General features: G+C 38.0%; 1 protein-coding gene across 1 annotated transcript in view; it reads right to left on the bottom strand.

The window, feature by feature from the left end:
- Window positions 1–11,453, bottom strand: part of ankrd52b (ankyrin repeat domain 52b) — a 30,475-nt gene that overhangs the window by 2,625 nt on the left and 16,397 nt on the right. The window contains exons 17-23 of the mRNA XM_016479715.1: window positions 10,416–10,487; window positions 9,895–10,096; window positions 9,414–9,501; window positions 5,104–5,221; window positions 1,693–1,912; window positions 1,502–1,589; window positions 1,337–1,420 (exon numbers count right to left, since the gene is read on the bottom strand). Coding sequence (XP_016335201.1) covers window positions 1,337–1,420; window positions 1,502–1,589; window positions 1,693–1,912; window positions 5,104–5,221; window positions 9,414–9,501; window positions 9,895–10,096; window positions 10,416–10,487 — 872 coding nt within the window. The remainder of the gene's footprint in view (window positions 1–1,336; window positions 1,421–1,501; window positions 1,590–1,692; window positions 1,913–5,103; window positions 5,222–9,413; window positions 9,502–9,894; window positions 10,097–10,415; window positions 10,488–11,453) is intronic.

Below are 11,453 nucleotides of genomic sequence, written 5' to 3'. Positions count from 1 at the left end.
AGCATACCAGGGTGATTATGAACATGAAATTATCCAGCCATGGCTTCCTGTTTCACAGGAATATAAATAGGAGGGAAAACAAAGGCCAAATTCCCTTAATCATCCATCACAATGAGAAAAACCAAAGAATATATTTCTGATGTGCAGCAAAAGATAATTGAGCTTCACAAATTAGAAAGTGACTTTAAGAAAAGAGCTAGAGCAGTGAAAATTCCCATTTCCACCATCAGGGCAATAATTAAGAATTTCCAATCAACAGAAAATGTTACGAAACTGGAAGAGGACGTGTGTCTATATCGTCCTAATGCACGGTGAGGAGGAGAGGTTGAGTGGCTAAAGACTCTCCAAGGAGTCTTTAATAGTTCAATAGTTGAGTCTCAGGGTCAGAAATCCTTAAAAAAATTAAAAATAAAAAAAATCAAAGAGCACCTACACCACATGTTGTTTGGAAGGGTTTCAAGAAAAATTCTCCTAGCTCATCCAAAAACAATCCCCAGCATATTCAGTTATCAGACACGACTGGAACTTCAAATGGGACTGGCTTCTATGGTCAGATGTAACTAAAAAATTAGCTTTTTAGCAACAAACACTCAAGATGGGTTTGGTGCACACAGGGATAAAAAGTACCCCATGTGTACAATGAAATATACTGCTGTATTTTTGATGTTGTGGGCCTATATTTCTGCTGGAGGTCCTGGACATCTTGTTTAGATACATGGTATCATGGATTCTAACAAATACCAACAGATAAAAAATCAATGAGTGACTGACTCTGTTAGAAATCTTATAATGGGCCATGTTTGGATCTTCCAACCGGACAATAATCCAAACACAAACCTTAAAAACAACACAAAAATGGGTCACTGGGCACAAAACCAAGCTTCTGCTATGGCCATTCCAGTCCTCTGACCTGAACCCTATAGAAAATGAGTGTGGTGAACTGAAGAGGAGAAGCACCATCATGGAGCTGGGAATCTGAAGGGTCTGGAGAGATTCTGGATGAAGGAAGTGTCTCTGATCTCTTGTCAGGTGCTCTCTAACCTCATCAGGCATTATAGGAGAAAATTTAGAGCTGTTAAACTGGCAAATGGAGGTTTCAAAAAGTATTGAATAAAAGGGTGCCGTTAATTGTGGCCAATGTGTATTAAGAGAAAAACATTTATTTCATAATGATATTTCCCCCCATTTTAAATGATTATTATCCAATGAAAGGTTAGATTTTTGTGAATTTTTTAAATAAAAGATCAAAAGGATTAACAATGCAGATTCATTTTCACAGCCTTCTTTGATCATATTTACCAAGGGTGCCGATATTTTTGGCCATTACTGTACATACCTTCCTTTGCCATCTATGAGGTTCACGATTTTTGTTCCCATAGTTTCAACAAGCAGTCGAGCAGCACCATCATGACCAGCAATTCTGTGGCAAAAGGAAGAGGAAATGGATCTTATCGTGGAAAGTGTACAGAAACATTTTGAAGATGAGGTGAGGATCACTCACAGTGCACAGTGCAGTGGTGTGAAGGCGTTTCCTTCCTGAAAGCTTGATGGCCTATATTCAAGTAAAGCTTCTAGACAGTCATTGTGCCCTTAGAAAATACAGAATGTTTCCTTATGTTGCAAACGAGATTTGTAATTCATTAGTATAATTCTCAGCTGATGTTTCTGTACTGGAATGGAAAGGCATCTTACCATGGTAAGCAGCCCAGTGAGTAGGTGTGTAGGCACTGTAGTCTAGCAGAGAGTCAAGGGGGTCTGAGAGTGATGCTGCATCAAGTAAAGGATGTAACAGCCATGCGTGACCACAAGAGGCAGCCAAGTGCAAAGGGCTTCTGCCATAAACGTCCCTGCACAGAGAGAAGGCTCCATGCACCAGCAAAGCCGAGACACACTCTTCACTACCAACTACTGCCTGAAACACAGAGGAGACCGAAATTCAGTTTTCTGAATAATGCATTATACTTTTCAAGTACTTTTGGTAGTGCCACATTTGATTTTATCATATCGCTAAAGGAAATTACAAATCGTGCAATAAAAAGCAAGTCACTACTCAGGAAAAAGTAGAAATACAATTCTGAAAGAACGTCTTGTTTGAGTAGCCTAGCCATCTAAATTGAGACTTTTGATCAACGTAATGTTGATATAATTTAATGACTAAAAATAATTTGGCAACTAAATCTTTCATTTTAGGATCTATTGTATTGATTCCCACATAATTTACATACAGACATACATAAAATATGACCCAAGAGATTAATTGTTTTCTTTTTCCTCCCCCATGTAGGGTCCAAATTTTAACACAACACTCAGTGGCAGTTGTCTAGTCATTCTGGCTTAGTCAGCTGAATCTTCACACGTTACATTTCCTGTCCAAGATTAACTGATTCTCTGAGGATGATGCAGTGGTCAGTCATTTGCACCTTCACATTCAAGAAAAACATGACTGATCACATTCTGATCAAAGGAACATAAATACATTTCTTTACACAAACACACACCCAAAACTTATTTTAAGCTATCTTCTGCCTCCCAATTTCAATCTGGTTTGGTTCTGCAGTTACCAAGTCACCACCTATTTCACCTATCTGAACCAGTTCAGAGCAGGTTGAGACATTCCTGTGACCACCTGATATGATTGCAAAGCGCTTTGGGTGTACAGTAGTACATAAAAAAGCACAATATACTGTATGTATAGCCAAGAAATATTATACTACTGGCCAATGTGACAACCAAATAACTTATATGAAATGTATTATTATAAGAATGTATTATTACATTATATTATATTATTATATTAGAAAGTATAATTTAATAAAACTTTTTCAAAAAATTCTCTTCTGACATTCATTCAGTACCTGCTGACTCCCTCATTCAGTGGTGTAATGTAACGAAGTAATAATACTTCGTTACAGTACTTATTTTTGCCCAGAACAGAACCATACCGCCAAACCAAACTTTATGCTAAGTATCTATAATTTTGACGATAGTGGTCCTGACAGAACTGCATGTTTTTACTCTCTTTTTTTTAAAAAGAGATTGTTAAAGGGATAATTCACACAGACATCTACGTTTTGTCATTATTTACTCACCCTCAAGCCATTCTAAACCTGTATGAATTTCTTCTACAGAACACAAAAGAAAACATTTTGAAGAATCACTGAGACATTCATAAAAACATCTTTTTGCACAGAAGGAAGAAAGTCATACAGGGTTGGAACCAGTGGTGTATTGTAACGAAATAATAATACTTAGTTACAGTACTTAAGTATTTTTTGGGAGTATCTGTACTTTACTTGAGTTTTGATATTTCAGCCAACTTTTACTTTTACTTCACTACATTTCCTAATTAAAATGTATACTTTTACCCCAATACATTTCCTGGAAGCATATTCGTTACTTACTACAAAAAGCAATAAGTGACTTACATTTTAGAGGTAATATTGCTTGTTTTTGCTCAATTTTGCCTACGAAAATAATTCCAAACAAAGATCACAGCACTGTTTTGCATCTGAGCAATGGATCCTCTGAGATACATAAACTGTGTAAATACATCTAAATGCTATTTCAGAAGCAGATTGCAGAAATGTTTTCTTATGTTGGAATGAAAGACACTAATGAAGTGCTTCTTATTCTTACCCAAAAATACAAAATGGAAGAAAGAGTTAAAACTGAACACAATCTTGCTACTCAAGCTGTGTATGAACATTTTATATATATATTTATTTGCTTCTTTTCCACTTTGCATTTACTTGTACTTTTACTTTCAATACTTAAGTACGTTTAAGATTCAAAAAATACTTTTTGTACTTAAGTACAATAAATATCACATACTTTAAGACTTTTACTCAAGTAATATTCTAAACGGTGACTTCAACTTCTACCAAAGTCATTTTCTGGTAAGATAGCTGTACTTTTACTTGAGTATGGCTTTCAGATACTTTATATACCACTGCATCTCATTTTATTATAAAGCTGCTTCTAGCTTTGGCTGGTTACTCAACCGTAATGACAGTAGGCAAAGCAAATCTTTACCATGAATATGAATGAATGTTTCAGCTGTCATCACAGACTGGGAAGTGGCTTGTAAATCCAGTCTATTTACAGAGGTCAGTAGACCTATTTTTGTCTTCAGTTCATTTAGTAGTTGCAAAGCACTCCTATAATAGGTTGTGGAGTCAGCGAGGCTAGTTGAGCTATGGTCCTACTTTGGCATGTCACTGATTGTGAAAAAATATGCCCTGTTGATCCTGTAGTTGAATTTAATCTAACCTACTTCCTATGTATGAACAGTATGGCACTGTAGGTTACACAGCAATAACAAACTACCTGTTCTTGATACGCATGTCATGTAAAACCCTAGAACTGTATTTTTCCACCAACCAATTGAATGAAATAAGCTAAAATAACTGAATACAAGCAACAAGGCACAACACATTTTAGTGGAGCAAATATTTTGTTGATCTCATATATTATTTAGGAATTCAAAGAAGTTGCTCTCTGTGGGAAAAGAAATGAGGGGAACAAGAATCTCTCAAAACAGATAAATAATGTGAGAAATAATTGGATATTTCACATTGCGAGAGCAACCTATTACATATGACTTTTGTAGCTGTGATATGTGGTCTGATGAGATTCAATCATGATTTGATCACAGAAAACACAGGCCAGTGTTTTTCACAAAGCACCCCTTCAAATCCTTTGCACAGCCCATGATTCCTATAATTAGGCCACATGTGTCGACCTGTCCTCACTACAGAGCTTAGATCTGCTGACATCTTTCCCACATTTAAACCCAAGTGTCCTCAGTTAAGTTTGGAGATGATTCCAATTCACAGTGTTGCCAACTGTGAATCATAGAAGGGCTGTTAAAATGAAACGGATATCTCGTAGGATTAGTTAGTTGCAATGACTGAACTCTGGGGTTGTACAGTTTAAAGACCAAAGAATATGATGCCCTTTTGCAGACCCAGGTGTATTCAGTGCTGCCAACACACCTTAAATTTCCTTACAATATTGCCAAATTCCAGCACAATAATGTGCAAATATTCAGATACACAAACCAAACACATGCATATGTACTGTACGTGCAAAACATAAACTTACTGCGCGATGCAACGCAGTGCGGCTTCTTCTGTCTCCAGTGTCTGGATTACTTCCTCTCTCAAGCAGCATGTGGACACAGTCAATGTGACTGCCCAGTGTAGCGAGCATCAATGGAGTCCTACAGATACCATCAAACTATGCTTACAATAGCAATACTTCAAACAATTCAAAAAAGGAACAAAGAGAAAAATGGGGGAAACAATATGTTAATGGATTCTCACAGCATATTACTGAACGTTGAGCTTTGTCATCAAACAGGAAAAAGACTTGAATGTGCAGGTTTGAATGCTTGGCATTGTACGTGGATATGTGAGGCTTGCATGCAGCTGCTCGGCCACGGAAAGCCATTCCATGAAGCTCCCGGCAGACAGCTTTTGCCAGTGGAAGTCTGGAAGCTATGAAATCTGCAGAGCATTGGGGATTTTTACACACCATACGCCTCAGCACTCTGTGATCCCGCTCTGTGACTTTACCTGGTCTTCTGCTTCGTGGCTGAGTTGATGCTGTTCTTAAATGCTTCCACTTTCCAATAATACCACTTACAGACTGTGGAATATCTGGCAAGGATTACATTTCACAAACTGACATCTTGCAAAGGTGAAATCCTATCACAGTACCATGCCTGAATTCACTGAGCTCTTCAAAATGAACCATTTTATTCACATGTTTGTAAATCCATACTGCATGGTTAGGTGCTTGATTTTACCTGTGGCAATGGGTGTGGTTGAAACACTTGAATATGTATATGTCTGTCTGGAATGACATGAAGAAACAGAACAAACTGAGACAGAAGTCTAAATCCAGAAGAACTGTGGCAACGTCTCCAAGATGCTGTAAGAGACATACCTGCATTCCTAATTTGTGCCCTGCCATTTTTGCAGCGGCACCCGGGGAACAACTGGGGGTTCGGTGTCTTGCTCAAAGGCACCTCAGTTGTGGGTAATGAGGGTTGAAGATAGCGGTGGTCATTCAGTCCACCCACCTACATTTCCTGACAGTACTGAGACTCGAAACTGCGACCTCTGGGTTACAAGTCCGGCTCTCTTACCATTAGGCCACAACTTCCCTTAGGAGCCTCAAGATTTGACCTAAGTTCTACCATGTTACTGTCCCCACAAGGCACAGCAGGAGACAATCATGTCTAGACTGATGTGCAGGATGCTCAGAGATGCTGGGATAAATAGAGCCTACAGTAGCTGTCATACACCTAGGATCCAGGAACACTTGGAGACCCTCAGTGCGTGTGGAAAGGACTAAAGGAACAGACAGCAGTGCTGCTTTTACTGCACAGAACAACTTTTTTTGCATGTTTTGAGGACTCTAACAGCACCCCAGTCATGGAAATCAACCCACCAGCAGATGGCCAGGGGCCTCATTTATAACCATTGCATACTCACAAAACCTACCCTGAAAGAGGCGTACGCCACTTCCTACGCAAAAGGTGGGATTTATAAAAAACAAACTTGACGGGAAAATCTGCACACCTGCACGCAAACTCTGACCCATGCGTACTGACTTTTTTTCCTGGAGAAAGAAAAGTAATGAAGTAAACAACGATTTTAAACTGTTTTCATTTCATCATATACATTTACATTAAACATTCCACTCTTATTAATGGAGATAAACACTGAAATTACATAAAGTCATTACGCAGAAGTTAAAACACAATTATATGAATTTAGACAGCCTATTTGTAGTGAATGCGCTTGATTACTTTTCCTGTGGTATGTTACGTTTTAATGACAGCGAGGAGTGCTATAGGTGCACAATAATTTATCTTTAAAGTAAACTGCACATCTCATGTTATGAGAAAATATTTTTAGCGAGAACAATGATCAGTGATGCGCACTTACTTCGATATTGTGGCGGACTGCTGGATTCGGTGGAACGGTCTATTGTCTGGTTTGAATAGGACCAATGATGATAGCTTACTGTACAACCACAGCTGCACGGAAGTGTTGATGTCGTGTGAAGGCATCTCCACAACATTATGAAAAATACCACTGTATTTGAAGGATAAAACTTGAAGAAAACGGTAAGATTTGCATGTTTCCTTTTTAAAATAATTTGTCAATGACGCGCAGAGTCAGATAATTGTATTTACACTGCAATAAATATAGGCCTATATTTTTTTACACTAAAAATGGCTAAAAGATGTTCACCAATTAATGCAAAACTGCATTAATTTAATTTAATTTAAATTTTTAAAACAATTGAAATATTATTGGGCCAGTGGAAATGAATGAGATCAACTCTATTCTAAATTATTTTTCTGAGAACTATTTTAAACAGATTTTTAATGAATATTTTGATATATTTATTCTAAAACATAACAAGGATACCGGATGATTTTTAGCAGTAAAAATGAATGTGTATGGCACAAATGGCATTTATAGTCCGTATCTCATATTTCCTTAATGTCTTGTACCTTTGATGGTGTTAAACATGGTGTCACATGGATGGGAATATGCATAGAAATGATATGCAGATGAGGTTATGCATAGTAAAACTTATCGTTGTAAGCTCCATATATGGTGATTTCGGGGAGGAGTCGGGGTGGAGATGCACGTACGCACAATCTTCCCCTGACTGGGATTTATAAGGGGATTTTTGCGCAGGTTCTGGCGTACGCATGGATTTATAAATCTGAACATTTTTGAGCGTACGCAAAATCTAGCTTTTGTGCCTACGTACACTTTTAGGATGAAATCTACGGAGAGTTTTATAAATGAGACCCCAGGTGCTTACATCAGCTGAAGTAAATAGGACTCTGCAAAGAATTATCCCACGCAAGGCTGCAGGCCCAAATGGCATCCCTGCCTGAGTGCTGAAAGAATGCTTGATCTAGCTGATTGATGTATCTTTTAACTACAGTATTCGCTAGTACAGCCTGTTGTCCCAGCATGCTTCAAAACTGCCACCATCACCCCATGCCATAGAAATAATCAATAACCTGCCTTTATGACTACTACCCTGTGGCACTCACACCAATTACCATGAAATGCTTCGAGCGGCTAGTCATGACTCACATCAAGACCATCATCCCACCCCCACTGGACCTTTTACAGTTTGCCTTCAAACACGCCTGCAAATACCATATGTCACATCCTCTCAGACACTGAGTCAGAATGCTGTTCATTGACTTAAGCTCACTCTGCAACTGGATCCTGGACTTCCTGACTAACAGAAATGAGTCTGAAAGGCCTGTGTTCTCAGCACCTTAATGTTCATGTTACTCATTCATGACTGTGTTGGCCAGTATCAGAAAAACCACATTATCAAGTTTGCTGATGACACAACAGTGGGCCTTATTACACACAACAGAGTACAGAGAGGAGGTGAGAAACCTTGAGCTGTGGTGCAAAGACAACAAAAATATTTTTAGTTTGGTCAGCTGCTGGTAGTAAGTTGGGTACTTCTTTTTTTTTTTGGTTATATTTAGTGCAAAATGCAATTGATGGGGTAACGGAAATATTTGAAATTAATCGTGACATTCAAAGTTCACAAAGTAATTTATTTTTTATTAAATACTATTTTTGGCAAAAGACTGATTTAGACACCTATCATAAAGTTTTATGTTTTAATGACTGGATTGCACAAATGCAGCCATCACTCTATAGTACAGAGTCTATACTATGCTGTTTACTCTGGTTATGTTATATTACGTAGCAGTCGTCATTTACTCCCGACATCTGAGTAAAATGCATCTGTGTCTGAGAAGACGCAGTGGATTATGTTTGTTTTTGAAGGGAATGCGCCTCCCGATCTACATAAATGCATTTATGTTCGCACAAATCATTCGTGATCCAGCTTCACCTACAGAAGAAGTGAGTATAAGTTTTTTTTTACGAATCTTTGCAAATCGTCTTTCCTAATAATGTGCTAGTTAGCCAGTTCCACGGCTAAAGTTAACAGGCTCTCAAAGGAACTCGTCACCCCACGGAAGAGAGGGGCGGGATGAGCAGAGCTCATTAGCATTTAAAGAGACATGCACCGAAACAAGTCGCTGTGAACAGAGCTGTTTTTGACAGGGTAAAAGGTGTTGTTTTACACTACCATTGAGAAATTTTAACCAAAGTATGTTATAGACTTTTCATGAAGACCCTAAAGAATCATACCAACTTGTGGAAAATGGGCATCTGATGACCCCTTTAAAGCAGTACTGAGGTGAAGCTCACTGACTCGTAAGTTGACTTCCCTCTTCACTTTCTCTGATGTTCTGCTTAATTTCGTAATTTTCTAAACGCAGTGTATGATCATGCTATATTGTCATGCTATATCACTGAAATGAATGTTGAAATGGCACTTACTGTCCATGTATGTCCATGAGGTCAAATATGTCATTTTTTCCATCTCTTTGCAACATCATGAGCAGGCAGTCAGTTTGACCACTGGCAGCTATGAGGATAAATCAATGGGTTAAATAAAGTTAAAAATGTGATCTACAGTCTCTTGTACCAATTCATAGTTTGGCCCTCCCACAGCTCTGTAATGATGTACGTCTAACTGAGCTTTAACAAACCAAACATTTGACTTGACTGTCAAAACCAATCATTAAAAAAAGTTTTGAAAACTAGTTTCAATTACACAGTACCTCATTCCTCATTCCCATTACCTCATTCCCGATAACACACAAGAGCCTTGGTAAGACTATAGCACAAAATATAGAACAAATGTATAATATTATTATGCTATATTAGTAGAGTGCCTTTACTGATTGAACCTTTGAACTAACTTCTCAGTCATTACACTCAGTCATTTGTTCCTTTACATGTTAATATCTTTACACACCTGAAGCATGTAGTGGTGTCCATCTGTGGATGTGCTCCCTGATGGCATACGAGGCCCCTTGAAGCAGCAGCAGCTCCACACAGGGGCCGTGACCTCTCAGAGCAGCCATATACAGAGCTGTACGACCCCTGGGATCCTGTATGTCTACATTAACCAGTGTTTCGGACAGCACCTGAAGAGCTTCACTGTGACCATTATACGCCTGATAGAAACAATTTATCATCATTCATATCTTCTTTTACTATCAATTCATGAGTAATTTTAATAGAATTGGCTTTTCTACACAGGATGTTGAATTTACTGGATTACTTCAACTGGCAATGGCTTATTTTTTATGTTTCAAGCAAGGCTCAAAGTTTGTCTTTGTGAATTTCCCTTTTCTAGTTAACAAAAAATACATTTGTAGCAGTTCCATGAATTTCAATGCATTTTAATTCTACTTAAATTCACATTCCATTTGTAATGACAACTGCATCAGAGAAAAAGAGAGAAAAGAGATTGACTAGAGACAGAGTACTCACCGCTAAGTGAAAAGGGCTCACAGGAACACAACTCTCCACATCTTCCACACATTTGAAAGACATTTCTATGAGCTAATAAGAAATGTTTATTGCCAGTTCACTCAAAGTGACATACAGTACAAGAGCACAAACGTTTCTCATAAAGCATTTGCTTAGTTGACAATGTGTGCCAGCCAGTGCTTTAGATAACAAAATACCAAAGAAAGTGTCATCAGCAAACAAAAATGATGCCCAAAGAGATTTTCTCAGACATAACTTTGGTAAGCCAAGCCAAGCTACTCAGTTCTTCTCAAGAGTAACCACAGAGTAGCAGAGTAACCACAGTTATAGTTTACCTTCACATTAATTATGGGCATGCTCCATGTTTCATTAATGTTTAACAATAACAATGTGTCTCAATTCTTTTTGTATTCAAAAAACAATACTTGTTTACTTGTTTACAACACTAAAATGATTTACTAACAGCTTGCACCAGTGTAAATCCTCTTTTGGTATTAAAAAACTACTGTCAGCATTTAAAGAATACAGTGAAAGAAATAGTGATGGAAAAGCTTTTTTTTTTTTTTGCTGTCCTTATAGCATATGCATTTGTAGACATTTCCCCTTCAGACACAAAATGTATGGGAGGAGAGTATTTAAATGAGTCATGCACTGTGCAAAAAACATTTACTAAGGTTTGTGGTAGTCAGTTTACTGGTATGTGCACAATTATTTAAAGGGGTCATATGATGCTGCTAAAAAGAACATTATTTTGTGTATTTGGTGTAATGAAATGTGTTTATGCGGTTTAAAGTTAAAAAAACACATTATTTTCCACATACTGTACATTATTGTTTCTCCTCTATGCCCCGCCTTTCTGAAACGCGTCGATTTTTACAAAGCTCATCGGTCTGAAAAGCGTGGTGTGCTGTGATTGGCCAGCTATCCAGTGCGTTGTGATTGGCCGAATACCTCAAGCGTGAGATGGAAATGTTACACCCCTCACATACTGTTGATGCCGTGTCCGGCCGGAGCGATGAGACAAAAACATTAAAACCC

The sequence above is a fragment of the Sinocyclocheilus anshuiensis genome, unplaced genomic scaffold (assembly GCF_001515605.1).
Source record: "Sinocyclocheilus anshuiensis isolate Anshui unplaced genomic scaffold, SAMN03320099.WGS_v1.1 scaffold1809, whole genome shotgun sequence".
Classification (NCBI taxonomy): domain Eukaryota; kingdom Metazoa; phylum Chordata; class Actinopteri; order Cypriniformes; family Cyprinidae; genus Sinocyclocheilus; species Sinocyclocheilus anshuiensis.
This window is presented reverse-complemented; position numbering and strand designations above follow the sequence as displayed.